Below are 21,175 nucleotides of genomic sequence, written 5' to 3' on the forward strand. Positions count from 1 at the left end.
ATGATAATCGCAGGATTTCGGTCACTAACTTTAAAAACAAAAAAAAATAATTCAGATCTAATCTCACTGACTTTGTTTCTCCGGATTTTGGTGTAACACGACACACACGCGCACACACACACACATACACCGATCATCTTGTTATGTCTACAAAACCATTGGCCAATTAACTCATCTTCAGAAAAATCAATCTGGAAAAAGCAGGTGCAGAAAACGTGCGCGTTCAGGTTCCATGTGGGACACACCGAGCAGGAAACCTGGAAATTCTGATCGCGGATTCTTTACATCACAGTTTTATGTTTTGAAATATATAGTATATAATATATATATAGTATATATATAGTAATATAAGAGCTGCAATATCTCATAAAATCCAGGCAAAATGCTTTGCCATCCGGATACAATTCAGATATTTCTGCACAAATCAATCAGCTTTGCACTACTTGGGGAGGAAAAAAAGGAAAAAGGAGGAACACATTTAAAGTGCAGCTGCCCCCGAAGCCTCAAAGCGCAGTGAAACTTTAAATCCTGAGCCACAAGCGCAGGTGTTAATGAAATCTCTAGGACGGTCTCTTGTTTCTGGTGGTTCTGCTGAGCCGGATCAAGGGCTTCCATCAAAACACAGGGAGCGTTTGTGGAGGGCTGATGGGATTTCAATCATCCGTGCATATACTTGTAATCACCGGGCGCAAGACGTTCTCTCGTCTGTGTGCAAGTCGCGCAAGCCGGCAGACATTTGTTTACGTGAAGGCATAAAGACTGAGCGGGAAAAAATCATTTTGTGAAACGAGAAAGTTTAAAGAGAAAAATAAGACGACCTTCATGGGGGGAAAAAGGAGAATCTGACTGTCTTTAAACCCGCTGTGGCGTCTTCAAACTTTTATGTACATATTTTTGATAACACACTGTTGTGCCATTTTGTCCCAAATACCCGGTTTAAGTAACGGTCTGCTCATTCACCGTGTCGCTTCTTCCAGATTAAAACCTGAAGGCTTCATTACCTCTACACTTATGCCTGGCTTGCAGGTGAAAAACAATCTGATCCTGCAGTTCTGCAGCCCATGAATACATTTCCTGTTAATTTTTCATCAAGCATTAGCATTTAAAGTGTAGCAGTAGGTTACAGCGCTGTGGCGTTTTCAGCTGTGTACATGTACCTCCCCTTGAAAGTTGTCTGCTTCAGACATCTTAAAATGACCCAGGGCCAATTTATTGGCCAATGGAAAGTATTCACCCGCTTGGACATTTTACCCCTTCTTTTTTTTTTTTTTTAGCGCTTTTCCAAATTAGTCAACAAAATATGGCTTTCTTTGACCAAACAATTACAACAAAATTCTCTAAGGTGAAAGTGAAAACTGATTTTTACAGCATACTTACAAATAAAAACATGTAACAGTGACCTGCCACTAGTCCTAGTCATCTAACAATAGCTGCGTTTCCATCGTAATTGCTGTATTTCGCCAAACTGCAACGAAAACACTTTTTTTCTTTGAGCCACACAGGTCAAGTGATCAACAACCGAATATTACTACTGCCAGAAACGACAAATAAGAAGACAGGAAGTGGCAGGAGGAAGATGGCATTCAGGAATTCAGCTTCTGTGCACCTCAGATCTGGAACAAACTTCCAGAAAACTGCTTAGAGTTGCCTTTGATTTGCCTTCGTAAATGGAACATTGATCAACATACCTGATGTCTATTGATTGATTTTGATGGTGGAATTTGACAAAACGTGACGTTTGTTGCTCGTTTCACACAATTGGTGATGGTATGTTTTTATGACGTGAAGAATTTTTCAACTGCCTTGTTGCAGAAATGTGCTACACCAATAAGCTTGAACTTTCAGGGCAACACACGCGCAAACTGTAAAGGAAAATGATTATTTGTTGGCGTTTAATACAGCTAATATACGACATGTGTAATAGTTATATACAATACTCTTATTTGGAACAGGTCTCGTCTGAGATGCGGTAAGCAGACAGAGCAGGGCCCTTTTTTCCTCCCCCTTTTGACAGACACAGCAATAAAATTTACATTCCGATAGAGCAGAAGAGACTTCTTGGCGCCAGGGATCTTCCGTATCAGGCAGAGATGACCACGGGGTAGTCCGCCCTTTGCTTAGATAAAAAACAGACACCTTTGCTATAAATCAGGGAGTCCCGGCTTTCTTTGGGGGCCTGAGGGAGTTCTAATTGGTCGAAGAGCAGAACGCCTTCTTTGCATATATTAAATAGGGAAACACCCTTTTAGTTTATAATTTCAGGTCCGTACCCGAGAGTTCGAGAGGTTTTTTCCATCTTTTCCTCCACATTTTGGGCGCCTTTGTCTGTCTTATGTGTTTTGTGTTCGTCTGTCTTCCCCCTTGTGTGTTTTTTCATTTTTATGAGAAAATGCATATCTCTGTATCTCTGCAGCTTTGTTGTCGATTGCTCTGTATGAATTAAACTCTGTGATCTGTGACGTCATTCTGCTTCGCCGTAGTTTTGCCGGCCGTGATGACATCCGCTCGCGACCCGGGGTAACAGGAGGAAAGCAGAGCCATGCTTTTTTCCAAAACTTAAGCTAACCAAATAACTTTCTTCCTTAACAATTCACAGACAGTGAGAGTCTTTGGTCTGTTCGTTCATGTTTGGCTAAGATCAGATCTGACTGGCAGTTTGACCCTGCCAGACCGCAATCACTCCGAGCTGATACACAGCGCCGACTCAGCACTGGTGGGACAGATCCCTTTTATTAAACTGATATAACCCGGAGGTCCAGAAGGAGTGCTACCAAGTCACTCAGCAGCAAAACTACGAAGTAAACAAACCATATAATGGAGACGATTAAAAAATGTGGGGAACTGCTTGGGACCCAGTAGGAAGAAAACAAAAATCTTTCCCATCAAACCCTCTGACGGCGCCTTTGGTGACGTCTTTTTATTCTCAACGGCTGCGTTTTTCACGGGAGGCCTGCGCAGTCCGGGGCGCCATTAGACGTAATTCACAACCCCAGAAGCTCCTCCTGGGAACTCCACACTTTATAGTTTCATCTGGTCTGTTCACACATAAGTAAAAATAAAAAAATATATAACATTTGGAAGTTCCTTTGAAATCTACCATAGGGGCTAACTGCACCCTCCTGTGGTGAAAATGTGTAGTTACAACTTTAAGGTAACAGCCGTGTGTCAACCCACTGTTACCTAAGATGACGACTTGTTAGGATAGAAAAACAAAGTATATTCCTGCCAAAGAAAATACTCAAATTTTGAGATTAATCCCAGAAAATTGGACATTTCTGTTTGAAAATTCAAAAATGTCCACCATAAGGTTACTTTTAGGTCACATCTCATTGATATGTGCCTTTAAAGATATTTTTTGCGCAGGATTATGCATCCGGATTGTTGGTTTTGTGGTGAAAAGTCACCTTGCCTTTTCATTGTAAATGAATGTTTGTCTTGCATTCTGAGCGTGAAGTTTTGAACAGATGAGCCTTCGGTGTATGGAGAGCCGGGAAAACACAAATTTGTGTTGAGGGAACAAACAAGAACAAGCCAAAAGATTTTAGATGCTCGTGTGCTCTCTTATGGTGAGAAATTCCAAACCGTGAGTGTGTTCATTGTGATTTTAAGGGACTTTTATTGCCACAGAAACAATGAACAGTGACTTGAATAATTCATGCATGCTTTGATTGCTAGGCGATAAATCACGGCACTGCATGGGATTTTGAAATGGGATTACGGCTTTCCCCCCCCCGTGTTGGAGCAAATTTGACATTAACATTGAAGGCCAGCACAGGAACACATTCTCATGTTGCTTTATGAGTTAATGCAACGTGGTGTTTAATTTGTACTTTGATTTCCTGGTAGGACTCTAGATCGAATCGACAGTCATTAATGTTAAACCCACAGTAAGGAATTTTATATATCCAACTGTGAGTTGAATAACAACTGTACAGCGTGTTCTTCCTTCATGTGGCAACTTTAGCTGATACATCTGCCTCCGTCGCTCCTATTCCTATTCTTCCCAGTCACACAAACCCTCTGCCTATAATCCGTAAACCTCTTGGCTGTTTTTTCTCTTTTCCTCCCCCTTGTTAGCTCTATATTTGACAGCCTTCACACAGTAAATCCACCATCACTCCTCTGCAGGTCTTCTCAGCATCTCCAAACCAGTGTTGTGAAAATGCATTTGCCCATTTTAACCTCAACTTTGACTGTTTAATCAATTAATCTTAGAAATAGAACCCGTCTGACAGCATGAAATACCATGCAACATACCATGCAACATACCATGCCCTGCAACCTTCACTTGCCTCTTTTAAGGTCAGTTTTCATGATACAACGAGAGAGTGTTGTCCAAAGACAGGGTCTTTGTAGCAACAGAGGGGTCAGAAGAGAAAACTACAGTTGACCAAACTAAACACATTTCCGACTCCCCCCACACACACATATATAAATGAGCGACTTCGTGTGCGCTTTATGAGCGCACACGAAGTCAGTGTGACCCTACCAGACCGCGCACAGAGGAGAAAACCTGTTTTCTAGATGAACCCAGAGGGTAAAGGCACAACCAGTTTTTAGGTCTAGGGTTGTAGTGCCAGGTTGCTTTATTGAATGTGTCTCCCTTGGTAAATAATATCATCATTTGAAAACTATGCTTTGTATTTGCTCAGGTTGTTTTTCTCTGTTCTCCTTTGTCTTTCTGCTGATCTCTTTTCAGGGGTCGCCACAACAAGTCATCCTCCTCCACATAACTGTCGTCTACGTCTTCATCTCTCACTCCTACCACCTCCATGTCCTCTCTAACGGCATTCATATGTCTCTTGTATGGCCTTCCTCATTGTCTTTTTTCTGGCAGGTGCATCTCTAACATCCTTCTCCCAATATACCCGCTGTCCCTCCTCTGCATGTCAAATCATCTCGGTCCAGCCTCTCCGACTTTATCAACCAGGCCTTCAACCTGTGCTAAGGTCCTCATCATTCATCCCGTTCATTCTCGTCACTCCCAAGGAGAACTTTCAACATCTTCAGCTCTGCCACTTTCTAGTTCTCTCTCCTGTCTCTCTGTCAGTACCACAGTCTCCAAGCCATATAATATTGCTGCTTTGGAGAAATTTTAGACCGTCTTGTAAAATCTCCTATTGACCTCTGTTGCCACTCTTTAGTCACAAGTTCACTCCTGAACCTTTTCTCCATCCTGGACTCTCTTCTTTACCACACTCCATGTTTTCCTGGGCAGTGGACACCAAGTACTCAAAGTCCTGCACCTTTCCTCTCCTCGTATCCTCACTAGCCACGTTTCCATTAACCATAGCATTGCGCAAATTGAGATTACAAAAATAAAATTGCTAAACGGAAACGCGCCAATTTCGAACAGAAAGTTTTTTTTCGATAAAAAGCTGCTGCACTGGGATGAGGTGGGTTTTCAGCCACATCGAAATGCATGCACTTCACAGAATGCTTTTCTCGCATCACACGGGTCATGTGATCAACAACCACAAAGATGACAGGAAGTAGGATGAGGATGACGGTTCTCATACAGACTTTGTGTCAATCTAGCACATATACAAAAAGAAACAAAACCATAAAAGTCTACGGTTGCAAATTGACAACACCTGAAGAAGTTCGAGGGGTATGAATACTTTCGCAAAGCCCTTTTATCACAGTTCACCAGCCTGTAATTCTGGCACCGCCATCCACAACATCCTTCACCTGCAGCCATGAATTCATTATCACTTCTCCACTAATGCGGGGTCTGCTGCATGTACAGAAAAATCCTCCCGGCACATACAGAGACGACTAAAAGTGATGACAACATGTCCCGTCAGTGACACTCTAAACGACGTGAGCTTTTTAAAAGCCTCTGTGCCACGGGCTCTTCTCGTTCATCAAAAGTTTGTCTTTTTTTTCCAAAGTCAACCGGAGCCAACATGTCGGGCTCAGTGTGAGCGGGGGGTCGGTCACTCCGGGAGCAACTCCTCCTCTGGCTGCGGCAACGGGAGCGGGACGCTGAGGAGTCGGCAAAGTCAGGATTGTAAACGCATCAGGGAGGGGCGTCCGGAGAGTTCGACTCCCGCTAAAGCCGAAAAAAAGAAATACTCATCAAGGAGAGGAATAAATAGAAACAGGTGAAATGGGATGGAAAGTCAAAGTTTTAGATAGCAGGGGGGTAAAGGTAGAGTTGAGAGGGAGAGGGGCTAATGGGAGTCTAGAGAAAGGTGAACGAGAAACGGGGCTAATGGTCGCTCCACCACAGCTGGCTCCCTTATAAATGGGTGACGGCTAAAAATATATTATGACAGGCAATCAGCGCAGTTACCCATGTCCCCCCAAGGATGTTCTGGGTTGAAAGGCCCAGGCTCCCACACATACACACACTCGCGCATCGTGACAGATGATCTGTTGACGAATACTCAGAGTGTGAGAAGATGTCACAAAAATCTAACCTCTAGAGATAAACCTGACTCCTGAGCAGGTGAGAGAGGCTGAGGACCACCTTTAGCCCTGGACACGTGGGGCCAACACAAACCGCGATGGGATCTATAAATCACGGGGGCTAAAAGACGTTCAGAGGACATGAGGACAGACGGTTCAGGCCTGTCACATTTGGGAGGGGGGAGGGAATGATCTTTTTAAATCTGAAAAACTAAGCACAACATTCTGTCAAAAGTTTCTTTGATGGGAGCTTTTATCAAAGTGAGTGGTGTAATGTAAAAAAGAAAATTGAGAAAAAAAACATCACGCCCTTAATCTTCTAAAATAACATTACAATCTTGAACAAAAAAAACAACATTTTTAGCTCTAAAAGGTCAACGTTGTGAACGCTGAGCCGCTCGTTCTGCTAGAAAAAAAAAGAAAGAAAAGAGTTTGGATCGTGCCACACGCCTGAATTGCCTAACAGAATCAAAACAAGGGGGTTGCTCTAAAAATGGTGAGGAAACCTAAGGCAGCTCTGCTCGCAGCTGTAGAAAAACAACCGTTTATTCCTCTGCGGGGTTCTGAGTCCAGCGACCAAGTCCAAGTCGGTGTACCGCCGAGTCCAAGCGGTACACAGGCGTCGGTCTCATTCCTGCAAGTTTACTGAAATATCAAAACACTTGTTCTCCTAAAATGGCGAGGAAAGCCCTGTTGTACGCCACTTACAGCAACAGCTGTACTCACATCAGCAGCACTCTTGTGTTGATTTTTTTAAAATGTATTATTATTTCTGTAAAACGATAGAGATGCTTCACACAGTCGAACTAAACCAAGGGATTCTTATTACTCACGTTCACATGCGTGCTACACAAACGCATTGCTTAACATTTTTAAGCAATCATAGTAAAGCCCCGTTTTCTATGTTCCTTGACAGATGTGTTGTGCACTGCCAATATGCTGTTGAAATTAGATTCAGGTTCGTAAAGATGAACCCTGTCTTGGTTGGCATTCCTTTTGAAAAGTAGAGCACCTGGGTTTTTTTTTGTTTGTTTGTTTGTTTGTTTTTTGTTCAGTAAAAAGACATAAAGCTTTGTGTTTAATGTTGACGACAGAAAGGATAGATTTGACAAAATTAGACAGAAGTAAACGAGAACACTGAGTAAAGTAAACCTCAACACATTACGCTCTGCAACATTGAGATCAGCACCAAGCATATTAGGTAGGAGCTGGAATTGACGTCAGGTAGGCTTACAAAAACTTTGTATTTTCTGTCCTGGAGGGTATACTAAGAAGCTGGTTCAGTTGTAAAGCAGGTTAAGTTAACCTTGTGCTATAGGTAAAGCACATAATTTCCTTAACTAAATGATGCCTGCAGGTATATCTATTAGCAGGTTTAATTTTGCCTGCACTTGGTTGGGTACATTATTTTAAGTGTATTTGACAAGTTTACCAAAATATAAAAAATGTCATTCAAACTGCATTTGCCTTGTTTTACTTTTTACTTGTACTTTTCATTACATTACTTGAGTACATCCATTTTTACAGTACTTTCCATACTTAAGTACAAGAAGTTTCAGATACTTTAAGACTTTTACTCAAGTAACATTTCAGTCAGTGACTTCGACTTTTACCAAAGTCATATTTTGGAGAGGTACTTGTACTTTTACTTGACTCTGAGATTTCAGTACTTTATACAACACTGCTACCAACTGCATTAGAAATGAACTAATTCTATCCAAAATAATAATAATAAATTCCCTCCACTTTTTTTTTTATTCACTGCAAATGGGTTCCTGTGACAAAGTTGTTGTGAGGACGATTTAAAACGGACAGTTTATGATATTATATCAATTGTGGAACAGGAGACACTCTTGAAGCGATTCGACAATGTGGACAAATGTGCAAAATAGACATATTTATGTTAAAGATGGTAATTACAGATACAAGAAGAATATTTGAATTATTATTGTACTCGTTACTCGGTAAATTACTTGAAGTACACCCTGGACGGGTCACCAGTCCACAAAAGGGCAACATGGAGAAACACTCGATTTAGAGAGACCAATCAATCTGTCAGTCATGTTGTTTGGACTGTGAAAGAGAGGACAAAAGCATGCAGGACAACATGCCAACCCTTTGCAAAATGATAATAATAACAAATCCTAGGGCCTTCTTGCTGCAAGGCAACAATGCTGCAAACTTTGATAACTTTTTATACCACGTTGTCATTGTGGTGAAGCACAACTGCATGCTCCAAACCAGCAAATTGCCAGAACTCCTGTTTTTGTAGATGTGTTCACAGTTGCAGAACACTTAAAAACGCTTCATCAGCAGCAACTCATTTCAACTTTTCCTCCTAAATCCCTATGGAAGCAGCAAGGATTATTATTCCCCCCTCCCTTTCTTTCTAGGCACAAGTTGTGTATCGTCATTGATCATTGGCGCTGGTGCAGAATTGCATCAGGCCTCAACTCAGTTTGATTTTATCCAACAGCCTGGCTGCTGTTTCAACCACATTTCACATGTGACATATGAGGTAATGGGTTTTCTAATCTGATGGAAGTCAACTGTGGAATAACCGTGTAGATAAGCATGAGGTTCAAGAAAGAAAGTGCTCGATGCTGCTATCTGGTGGTCTGGGGAAAACATTGCAAGTGGATGATTTCACATCTTTTGCTTATGAAAGGTGAAGAGTCTAGAGCAGCAAACTGGATTATAAAACGAAATACATCAAGAAGCTAATTATTTAGTGATTCAATTCAAAAAGTTAAACATATGTGTGTACATTTGAAGAAATGCATAAAATACTCTAATATTAAACACAAAAAGCTTTCTGACACAGAAATGTTGGCCTAGTGAACTATGTGCCCAGGTGCTGCACAGTATATGTACACACTTGGTTGGAGGTCCTTTTTGCATGATTTACTGCATCAGTGCGGCATGGCATGGAGGCAATCGACCTTTGGCACTGCTGAGGTGTAATGGAAGCCCAGGTTGGCTTTAGCTTGTCTACAATGTTTGCTCCGCTGTCTCATGACATCACCATGAGGTTAGATCAGCCTGGTTTGCCGTTTCCTAAATGTGTCCTTCTCAGTTCTTTCTTCCCAATGTTGAATCTTTTCTACCTCACCTACACCCTTTAATACATCATTGGAAAGGAAATAATTTATTGAACAGCTGCTCTCAATCTTTGTATATTTGTAGTCAATTGTTTTTGATAATTAAATCATGTGAAATGTGTACGCTCAATCATATTTGCTGACACACAGAGAGCTGCTAAAGTGTTTTTCCATTGTTCCTGTGATGACAAAAGATCCGTTCTATCAAAGTAAAGAATTTAAGCACATTAAAATATGTCACAAAATTCAACTTTTTAAAGTGAATCATTGCCATAAATTAAGTTTTCGGTGACTTGCAAAACAATCAAGAAGAAACTGAGAAGTCAAGCATTAGGTGCAGTATAGTATTTATTCACATGTTTTATGGAATACAAATACCCTAAACACCCCAACCTCCCTTTACCCTGCCCCTCCCTCTCATCCCACCCGCAAAAAAATGTGCACATCAGACCTGACGGAATCTATTGAAAGAGAAGAGAGACAAAGAAATATGTTTTATAGGCGATAAAAGGGAATGACTGCAGTTAATTGTGATGTTGGTATAAAAAGTTTTCCCTATTGTAAAGAGTTAATCCTTTAAAAAAAAAAAAAGGAAAAAAAGAAAAAGTAGCCAGATCAGTCTAGTCAGGTAACAAAAAGGGTGTGCAGCAACAACTGCATCACAAAAAAAAAACACTGTCCTTACAGAAACCAAAAAAGTACTTCCCACTTTACCTTTTTCCATTTCACTACAAAGGACGGTAATCATCATGTGCAACAATAATTTAGCTTTGCGTGACTGTAAATCCAATCACTTTTGTAATGCGTCACAAAATCTCTCTCCAAGATAAAGTCGAAAGGAATGCAGAACTTTCCGGGACTGGAAGCGAAACGTCGGCCGATTGAGTCAAAACTACAGACGGAATGAGAGCGCTGGCGGCTGAGAGACGATAATGTACAGAAGCCCAGTTTCACAAGCGGTCACTGCGTGTGTCCTTTAATCAGAATGGTTCCAACTGAGAAAACGGATGTCGTACGATGTTATCCTCTCAAATCACAACAGGATGGCAAAACAATTTCTAAGTATAGTGAGTTTAAAAAAAAAAAAAGAAAAGAAAAGAAACGCTATCAGTGAGAATCTGTAAGTTTTAAATGTATGAGAAGGTCTGTTTTAAAAGTGCGACGAACGACACCGTTCGTCGACCCAAACAGGTGTTGCGGAAATGTTTACGATGTCTATTTTTAAATCTCGTCCTCAACACTACACGTCAAAAAAAAGCACGCCGGAAAACAACTTCACCCAATATGATACACACGATCCGTGGTCCGAGAAGGTGCCGTCTGCCAGTAATCACAGATCCTCTGTGTCCACGTGTCTGAACCAGGAGGCCTGGCCTTTTCAGACCAACCAGTCAATGTGGCGGGACACTGAAAATTTTTTTTTGTTAAAACTAAAAGAGGAAGAAAAAAAAAGGGGGGGGGGGGGGGGGTGCGGGGGGACTCGGCTGTAGCCTTTTGAAAACATTCCGGAGCGGCTTGCTGTCCATATTTCAGCCGTTTCCGCTCGTAGACTCTCTCAGGTCCTCACACCATGTAGGAGTTCTGGTTCTTCAGTTTGTCCAGCTCTTTGCTCTGCTGCCTCAGAAACAGGACTCTACACAAAGGAGAAGACGACACAAATCCTCAGTTGGAGGCTTGAGTTTGTCCAGTTTGTTCATGCAAACCTCACTTCCAGTTCCTACCTCTGTTCCCTCAGCGTAGCCTGGATTTCACACACTCTGACCAGAGAGCGGAGGTTCTTCATCTCCGTGCAGATTTCAGACATGTACAGGCTGCCCATGTTGTGGAAGTCCTCTCGCAACCGAGCCGCCTGTTGAAACGGAACCGCGGCGTCTCGTCACGAAGGCCGCTCGTCAGAAAGATGCTGAGTCATTCGGTGGTCTGACGGCACCTACCTGTTTCTCTGTGTTCTCTGAAGGCCACCCTTGGATGTGTCGGATGAGGGTTTCATCGAAATGAGTCGCCAAGGTGGGAGTGAAGTAGCCGGGGGGGTCCAATTGGGTTTGGCCGCTTCCACTGCTGCTGCTGGAGGATGCACGGGGCAAAACAGACATGATTGGTCCGGTGCACAGAATCTCCTGACTGCTGGAGTGAGACGACTCCACAGCCTCGTCACACTCTCAGCATTTCAAGCTGACAAAGTTAAAGCGCAGTGATTCATCACAGCGGTGGAGAATAATTTTTTTTTTTTTCCTAAATCAATTGACAGTCCATGAATTAAAGACATTTTAAGGCCTTAATTTTAGATTCTGGGATTTGTGCCTTTATAAAGCCTTATTTTTAGATCAGTGGATTTAAGACCTTTTAAAGATGTGCAAATACCCTGTACCATAGAATGGTTCATATCAAAGGTTATTTACATGCTCAAACTACATCCAATAGTTTAATGGCAAGGCTGGAAAAATGATGTTCACCATCTCCATCCAATTTGATGGAGTTTGACTTAGTCAGCGAAAGAAAACGGACGAAAAATTCTGTCTCCAAATGTGGAGCGCTGGTATGTTTTCCCTTTAGTTTCTCTGTAACGTAAGCACCAGGTTTGTGAAGAAGATGGTGTGGATACCACTTTACAGAGAATGGCTCAATCTTCACAAAAAGTGTATTTCTAAAGAATAAGAAGTTGGGTTACAAAACCTTTTCTGGATAACGTAGATCACAAGTAAAGTTTTGAGCAGCTGGGGCTTATACCTTCTCTGAAGAGTCCTCGGGTCCTCTGGACGCTTTTCTGTCGTCTGACACAAAGACGCTGATCCCTGCTTTCCTGACGGCATGCCACCCTGAAGAGGGAAGTGGAGAGAAAATAAGCGGCAGGTGGAACAGGAAGTGGCGGCGACTCCTGAAGCCACGTACTCTAGCTTGTGAGGGTGTGACACTGCCGATATGCATGCCCAGAAGGGGCTTCTGGCTGTTCTGGGGCGTGCCGTTCCGCGGCGAGACGTATGGGTGTGGGGATGACGAATCTGTCGTCACTGAGACCGGGGACTGACTGGAGTGCTGGGCTGAAATCAGAAACGACACAGTAGAAGGGTGTTGAACAGGGGCGATCCTCTCACTTTTACGCAAACTTTTTGTTTCTGAAAGCGTATTCTGAGGCGGCGAGGAGGACGGGAAACGGCGGCAAAAGACGCCATACCTTGATTGGAGTGCTGCGCAGCTGAGAGCAGAGCAGAGACGTTGAAAGCGGGTCCAGCAGCGAGGAGCTTATGAAGCACAGACCGCAAGGAAGCCTGGGTGACAGCAGCCGCCAGGACTGGAGGGAGGAAAGAAGGAATGAACACACACAGGAACACACGTGACAGCACAGACACACAAGACAAGGGAGAACTTTGTTGGGTTTTTTTCTTTTTACTGTGTCACGACAGGCGGCTAATGTACATACGATACTAGGGAAGGAACTGGGTTCATGACATAAATGTGAAAAAGAAATTTATAGTTGTGGGTTGGCAACATAAGTGAGCCGGTACAAATTTATGGGTAAGTAAATTTGTACTTACCCATAACGGGTACAAAAAAGCTAGCTACCTAGCAAGGGTATATTAACAGCTAGTTAGCAGTAGCTGCAACCAACTCAAGTCACAAAATGCAATGAAAACATGTGAGTGACTCAAACGTTTCTGACAAAAAAAAAATCCCACAGGAAAAATAAACTGCATTGTATATATGAGATTAACAAAATTTATGACCTGTGATTAAGGTATTTAAAGCCAACTTACTTTTCCCCGCAATTAATTTAAGACAACAAGGTCTTAATTTACGATACTTTAATTTAAGACTTTAAGGATGTGCGGATACTCTGGCCCTTTGAACATAGCACGTCACAGAAATACACTTTTAAGTAGAGCTTAAGACAAAACAGCACAAATATCTGAACGCATCATTGGATGTGACAAAAATGGCTTAGCAAAGTGCTACGCCCACAAAATTAGGGGACAAAACTCTCCCGTTAGATCCGCCACATACAGAAAGACAGGAAGTTGGAGGTGCTGATGGTCTGTTTCAACCTGACAGTCAAAAGGAACAAAACATGACACGTCACAGCTCAATAGGGTGGCATATTATATATCAGAAATCACTGGGATCAGATCGGGAGGATTCCTTAAAGTTAATAATAAATAGTTAGTCGACATGCAAAGCTTGTGGTTTCAGTCTGCAGCTGTACTGAAGTATAGGAAACCTGCATCGGAAGCATTTCATAAAATAAAGGAAACAATTACTGATACAAAGTTTCCCCCAGAAAACTTGCTAACTGCGGTAGGGCAGTCATTCATCCAGCGGCCCGTCGTCTTTTTGAGTTAAAAGAAAAATGTGAAAATATCATTTGATAATTATGTGCTAGTTTTAAAATATGCAAAATTTAAAAAAAACTTAAATAAATGAGCAATGCTTAGCCTGGCTGGGGCACAATTAAAACCTGGTGGCCCGCCAGGCTTATAATATTCTGGGGTAAACCCTGCGATACGATTAGACACTTAAAGTTTGAACATTTACAATGCTAATTCAGATTCAGGCATGTTGAAGAAGCTGGTTTCTGATTTCACAGAAGCAAAAAGCTTTTTCAGAGTCAACAAAAGATAAGCATTGTGACGTAGTTACTGATTTCATCACCGTAGACAGAGGAGGGCCAGCCACCTGAGGATATAGATATGAATTATCCGTTCTGTTTTAGAGTTGTAACGCTCAGGTAAGTCACTCAGCGACCCCACACATCCAAAACAGCGCTAACTAAACTACGGACAAGCAGTTTTTCTTTTTCTTTTCAAGTCCATCACCTTCGTTGAGCTTGGCCATGTCCATGCTGCCGTTGTTCATCTGCAGAGTCGCCTGCAGAGCCGGTAGGAGCTGATGCAAGAGGGCCGGGTCCTGAAGCAACGCCGACGACTGCGACTGCGCGCTCTGAGCCGCCGGAGGCGCTGCCGACGAGGAAGACGACATGCCGGAGGGGGCGGAGCCTAACGGGCCGGCTGCAGAGTTTGGGTTCTGAGAAGAAGAGAGGGAGGAGGAATGGCCGCTGTTTGATGGCGTGGATTGGTCCGCTGATGTTGCCTCTGCGTGTGACAAACAGAAAAGGAAGCTGAGCAGCCACTTCGGTGAATTTAAGCACTTTTCTAGCACCACAAATTCACCATTACTACTGTTATTAATAATATAGTATTCTACATTGTACAGCAGGAGCAAGGTCAACTAAAATATAGCAAAAATGATTTATTTTTAAAGGTAAAGGTAGTTTTATTTATGTAGCACATTTTCAGCAATAGTTCAATAACTTAGCCATTAGGAATAATAAGCATTCGAAAACTTTACAGAAAAATAATGTTCTTACTAAGCTTTTTGGAGTTTGCAAATAGGATTAAACTACAACAAGAGAAGTTTAGTCTGATGTAACTCAGGATGGTGAAGAAAACAAAAAGCATGAAAATTAAAATGTGGCTTTGACTGTAAATATTGCCAAAAATATTTAGGCTTTCAGTCAAACGTTCCTTTGCTCTTCATTACAAAACTATGCAGTTTGGATATCAAGCACTCTTAAATAGGTCTATTGTTTTTCTCTTTCTACCAACAACTGGGTGATGAAAGTCTTCAGTCTGGTGTTTTGGTCTCAACTAGCTGTGTTTTTTTTTTCTTTTTTTTTGCTGACAGAGACTTCATAATTCATTTCATTTGTCGTTTTGTTTATTTATTTTGCATATTCAAAATATCTCCCAGTTCCAGCGTTAAATGTTCCTTAGAATTGAAAGTTTATTGATCTTTAACAATGTTTTATGTCATTACAATTATATTACCGGAAAAATGATCTCGAAACATCGACGTTATTGGTTATCGCGATAACTTCTGGTGACAATTTATCGCCCAGCAAAATTTGTTCAGGTGGCAGGCCTACGTTCAAGGACCTGGTACAGAAATCGAAACACTTTCTGAACCTTGAAAACACCTGATTGAAATTCAAGATTTTCAAGCAGCCACACAAACCCTGCAAACCGGTGAACAGACGATGCTTCGCAAGAGAGAACATGTAGACAACCAAAGATTGTTAACAGAGTTTCACAGTTGATTCTTACTAGTCGTGGCTTTGTCCTGCAAGGCCTCTTGTCTGTAGTCCATATCCTTGGGGAAACTGTTTGCCGCCATCTTGGCCGAGTCTTTCTGTCGTTGTTCCCTGGAGCAAAAGCAAGCACAATCTATGAATCCACTGCGACCGAGCACATAGCCGCTCTATGTGAAGTGCGTAACACTCCAAGCAGTATAAGGAATATTTCTGGTTGAACATGAAGCGGTACTGGGCCTTGCCTCTCCAGCAGGTCCTTGGGCTTCTCCCACTGGGAGACTTCAGTTCTACAGTTGTAGTAGTACTTCTTGCCGGAGGAGCTAATGTGTTCTGTCCAGTCGTCGGCAGGGTCCTGGAGCAGAGACGGTTGCCATAGGGATAAAGATCAAGACACACGAAGGACAGGACGGCGTTTGTAGGGAAAGGGGGAAATGTAGCACAGTGGGACCTCCTTCCACAAAACCGAAAACATCAAGTTCACGTATAATCGTCTGGAGGGGCTTTCATGCCATCTTTTGGCTGATAGATGACGTTACAATTGATGTCAAATGTTCATAACGTCTTGTAGTTTTAGTTGTGTTTTTTTTTTATATATTTAGAAAGAGCAGCTTTCGGATAAAGCCTAAATGATGTCATAAAATAGGAAATACATTTTTAATCCTTTCAAGTCTTTGCCAGCATTTTATGAACACATACAAAGTTAAATGACCATAAGTTGAAATATATGGCCTTGCAAAAGTATTCAAAGTTTCTCACAAGCTCATATTTATTAGACTTGTATGACCAAAACAAGTAAAGCTTAGTGGTGAAAGTAAAAGCAAAGCAACACCTGATTTAACACTACACAGGTCAAAATCTGAATAGTGTCGACTATCCTGGTGATTAATCAGATTTTTTTTTTTTTTTAAAGCCATATTCTGTAGATTTTTTTGTTTAAGCACTTAAGCGTATTTTATACAATATTTCTAATATTGTATAAAATACGCTAATACGTAAGAAAACAAACAATTCAGTTCCTTCTTTAAATAAGAAAATAAACATTTTCTCACCTAAAATGCAACAAAGATTTTCTCTAGTGAACTTTTGATTATGTGCAGCAAAAGATACATCTAGAGTTGATCTACTGACAATTTGTTTTGATTGATCGTTTTTGTACAGTTTGGCTTCATTATTGCTCTGAGAATGTTGCTCTTTCAGCAGATGTTTTTTTTTTTGAGTCTGTATATTTCAGTCAACGATTAATTGGTTAGTAATTCAGCTGATTCCAATAGTCGATTAATCACAATTAACAGGTTTAGTACCCGAGTTTAATATGGCAGGCTAAGCAATATTACACACCACCAATATGTGCAATATTCTTAATTTTCATATCACAAAGGATTGTTTGGAGCGCAATAGATGCTGGATTACAGATACCAGATGTTGTGAACTCGCATTTTTTCATGCTAATGCAATAATTCACTGCAGCAGATGCTCCTAAATACAGCTTAAAAATCTTCACGTGACAGGCGACGAGACGAGAACAACAGGAAAGAAGACAATAGTAACATGTTGCAAACATATTTAATGTTATCGGCATCGCAAGACTTTCTAAAAATGAGCGAACGAAACTTTTATGGCCTACAAGAAAGACGCGTAAAACCGACAACCGGATGGACAAAAAGACACGATCCTAACAGGCTGACAAGTGATGAAAGTGGAGACGATCAGTTAGCAGTGTGTGCGCGTGAGAATATGTGTGAGCGTTGCTGTGGAGTTTGCTTTGATGAGCACCGGCGCACACGACGGCCCGTGTGTCGCTTCTGAGCGAGGTGAAGAAACTTTTGAGCAGCAAAAAGGGAAAGGAAGGCAGAGAAGCAGACAACAGGAACAGTAACTCACTCGTTCTGCAGGCTTGCTCTGGCTCGCGTGAGTTTCAGCGCCTTGGTGGGAGCTGTTGTTGTGAGAGGCCTCCTGAGGCGAGCCGCTGGTCTCTGGAACAAATTCTTTCTTTAGTCAAACAAACACGACTTGCACCACCAGAGTATTTTTGCGTTCGAGGCATTGTGTTGTGCTGCTATTAAATCGCAAAGAGAGGAAGGATTCAACCACCTCCATCTACAGTTGACATCATGAACAGGTGCATGGATTTGTTCATTGGATTGTCTCTAAACCCACAAAAAAAATCAAACCTTCAGCTCAAACTGCGTGTATTCCTCCACCAATTTGGTGAAATGTCCGTTTAGAAATTCCAACTCAACTACATGCATTTTGGAGATATTAATGACCTTGTTATTCAACCACCGTTAATCTTGGAGTTCGTCTGAATTAATCAATTTCCTTTAACAGACCTGAATCCACTTTTTTTTTCTAATCTTTTTAAAACAGCAAGCAAGCTTAAGGATATGAAGCGTAAGGTTGCAGCCCGTATATTCATATATATAATTTTGATCATGTCAAAATTTCCATTTTAATAAATGCACAATATTCTTGTTTTTGTTTAAACCCTGCAGTCGGATCCCGTTTGCTCTCATTCCACCCTAGAAGAACGACTAAAACCTGATATTAATATGAAATTCCTGCCAGAGATGAGCGTACGTAAACTTTTAACCACAAAATTAAGCACTCGCAACTTGTCAGGTAAACAACAACAACAAAAAATGCTACAGAATAAAATGAAAACAAACATTATTTACTTTATCTACGATAGTTTCAAACTTACATAAAAAGAAGCAACTATTTTTACCTCATTTGAAACATTAGCAGAATTGTTTCAATGTTTCAAATGAAACATCAGCAGGATGCAACACCGACACTTACCGTTTTTCCCTCTAACAGGGAAGGAGGTTTTGGCCTTGCCATGCTGCCCGATAGCATCCCCTTGTCTGCTGACGGGACTCTCGTCGGAGCGTCGCAGCACCTTGTACGGGGGTATGGGATCTGACGAACCGTCGCGCACCTTGGTGTAGCGGTGAAGGCTGCTGGACTGGCTCTTTGGCTGAGATTTATGGGCCTGGAAACAAAAACAGTGGACAGCAGATAAAGCTGGTGAGTTCGAGTTCAATGTACAGTCTTGGATACCTCTAGTCGCCTTCGATCTCTATTCTGAAGAGTTTGTGTAACTAACAGTATATCCAGCTGGTTTTCCTTCAAATCAGTCAACACACCATTGAACGTAAGTATTAGATTCAAGTTGGAAAAGAAGGTCTAATGGACACTTTTGGCTACAGTGGCTTGCTTCAACTTTTTGTACACCGTGTACAAAATACACAGTGTATTTTGTGTTACTAGGAAATACATTGATGTAAAGTGACAAAAATGTGTTTAAATTCACACAATAGGAAGTCATTTGCAAGGCACTGAGCATGAATTACAATAAATTAATAACATTAACACATTAACATTAATAACAATAAAAAAAATAATAACAGTGAAAGTGTACCTGATAGGACTGAGAATCCCTTCTGTCGTTGCACCTGTGGAAACACACGGAACAAAAGTCAGCTCAATTTATTTTCTTCCCAGTCACTTTGTGGACGACTTTAAGTTAGCTAACGTTAGCAAAGTTAGCACAATTTCCATTTGGCTCCCAGTAGTTCGTCATTTTTTTTCCCCCATGAAAAATAAAAAGTAGCATAAATTTCTCAGTGACTTAAAAAGAAGTATATATGTTTTTACTAGTTTTAGATTACTACGTTAGTAGTTAACGTCATGCTAACGTATGTAGCCTAGCTAAAGAAGGGAAAAAAAAAATTAACCGGAACCTCTAGCTAACCAACTGCAGTTAGCTGGTAGCCATGACAGCTAACAGCTAAAAGAAAGCTACCACTCCTGAGGCTAAAGCAGCTACACGTCTGCGCCTTATTTACACATGACAATGCAATGACCCGCGTTTCATTTACCCATCGCTGACTCTTGTTGGTTTCCTTGCATACATCACCATCAAGGCCCCGGTGATGTGTGTGTGTGTTTGAGGGGGAAACCGTGGCCTCCTGTCTGTCTGCTCTCACAGTTCTTTTTTTTTTTTTTCTTCCTTCCTGGAGTCTGATCTCGGGCCTTCCTCACCAGACAAACGGCTACAAGTGGAGCGCCGAGCACCTGCACTGCATAGCGGGTGGTACAATTAAAACCCACCCTCAATGCATCATCTGGCATGTAGTTACGGTATGCGGTGAGACTCGGCCGATGTAGCTCAGCGGAGAGCAGCAGAGGCAGGCAGAAGGAAGCGGAGGAGACCGACTTATGGTTGAACGTCCGGTTGGGGGGGGAAACTGGCTCCGGGACGACCTGTCAAAATAAAAGAGGATGTTGGTGCGAAACTGTAAGACTCGGTTTTCAGTTTAAAAATCAGATGTTGTAATTCCGCTGTACACTAAATGGAATTCAACAGAACAAGACGGAGTTTCTCAAGGACTTTAATTCTTTTTCTGCTTTCCAAACTGAAGTAAAACAGTTCGGTAAAAGGTAATGATATATATATTTTTACTTGCCTGTCTTGTAGCATCTCATACAGACAACTGAAACCAGACATCTTTTTTTTTCTTCTCACTGTCTGACTTTCTCTGTCTTTGCCCAGTTAGATTATCAACATAATATTGTGTATTGACTAAATCAAGAGTAATGAAAGAAAAAACTTTTTTTTTAAAAAAATCAAATGTATATATGTTCATATATCTCTCTTAGTGTTTAATAAAATTGCTTTTAAGCTGTATGAGAGACATTCATCCATAAGTTTCTCATAATACTTTACAGAAATTTTGATTAAGTTCTCCGGAAGGAGATGAAGTTTTTTGTGATGGCCAATCTAACTTCGTTCGTACGTCTGGTGGTGGTTTCTGATATGGGCCACATGGGCAACCGCCCAGGGCAGCATCTCGTGGAGGGAGACGTGCGACATAAAAGGGTTGATCACCTGCTAAATTGGATTAGCAAGTAATCCATCCTTCCGTTGAAGGTTAGAATCATCTTTCAAATCCCTATGAAAGATGATTATTGTTTTCTCGAGAAAACCAAGAGGAAATTAACTCTTCGCCTTGAGAAAACCATTGGGAAAAAGTATAAATGGAAAACAGGAAGTTAACTCATTGCCTCGAGAAAACAGTCGGCGCATTTAACTTGTCTTGAGAAATTCATCAAAAACTCCCTATTTCGCAAAAACCATCGGAAAAAAAGTACATTTCGGAAAACGGGAAATGAACTCACTATCTTGGGAAAACCTTTTGGGAAAAAGTAGAAAGTGCAAGATGAACTTGTTACCTTGAGAAAACCACCCAAAAATGTACTTATTTCGAGAAAACCATTGACAAGAAATATAAGCGGAAAACGGAAAACTAACTCATTATCTTGAGAAAACCGTTGGAGGAAAAAGTATATGAGGAAAAAAGGCCCCTCTCTGCTCCCGTGGGAATGGGGTTCTCAAACAACTGTCCTGGAAATACTGTCTGGATTTAATCTAATTTAAGTCCAGACAGTAGGGAAAGAAAGGGTTGACATGCTTGTATACAATTCATGCTGCAGACGCTGCTCTAATTTTGCCGTATTGATTGACCTGCTCAATGTAGGTCAGACCTGATGGATATCGATGGAATGGGAGTGAGCC

At 41.5% G+C, this 21,175-nt stretch overlaps 1 protein-coding gene across 2 annotated transcripts; it reads right to left on the reverse strand.

Annotated features, from left to right (window-relative positions):
- Positions 1-9,850: 9,850 nt before the first annotated feature.
- On the reverse strand, positions 9,851-19,837 carry LOC102227990 (WW domain-containing adapter protein with coiled-coil-like). Of its 2 annotated transcripts, none has more exons than XM_005813493.2 (13): positions 19,479-19,836; positions 19,019-19,052; positions 18,397-18,589; positions 17,479-17,570; positions 15,840-15,949; positions 15,611-15,708; positions 14,324-14,599; positions 12,688-12,804; positions 12,405-12,553; positions 12,243-12,331; positions 11,450-11,579; positions 11,237-11,364; positions 9,851-11,148 (listed from the first exon to the last, which is right to left on the reverse strand). In XM_005813493.2, the coding sequence occupies exons 1-13, from the start codon at positions 19,517-19,519 to the stop codon at positions 11,079-11,081; spliced, it is 1,527 nt and encodes a 508-aa protein (XP_005813550.1). In that variant the 5' UTR covers positions 19,520-19,836; the 3' UTR covers positions 9,851-11,078. The 2 variants fall into 2 exon arrangements, with proteins under 2 accessions (XP_005813550.1, XP_023191571.1); XM_023335803.1 differs by having other exon boundaries at positions 11,056-11,148; positions 11,450-11,576; positions 19,479-19,837.
- Between the last annotated feature and the right edge of the window lie 1,338 nt (positions 19,838-21,175).

This window comes from Xiphophorus maculatus, chromosome 6 (assembly GCF_002775205.1).
Source record: "Xiphophorus maculatus strain JP 163 A chromosome 6, X_maculatus-5.0-male, whole genome shotgun sequence".
NCBI lineage: Eukaryota > Metazoa > Chordata > Actinopteri > Cyprinodontiformes > Poeciliidae > Xiphophorus > Xiphophorus maculatus.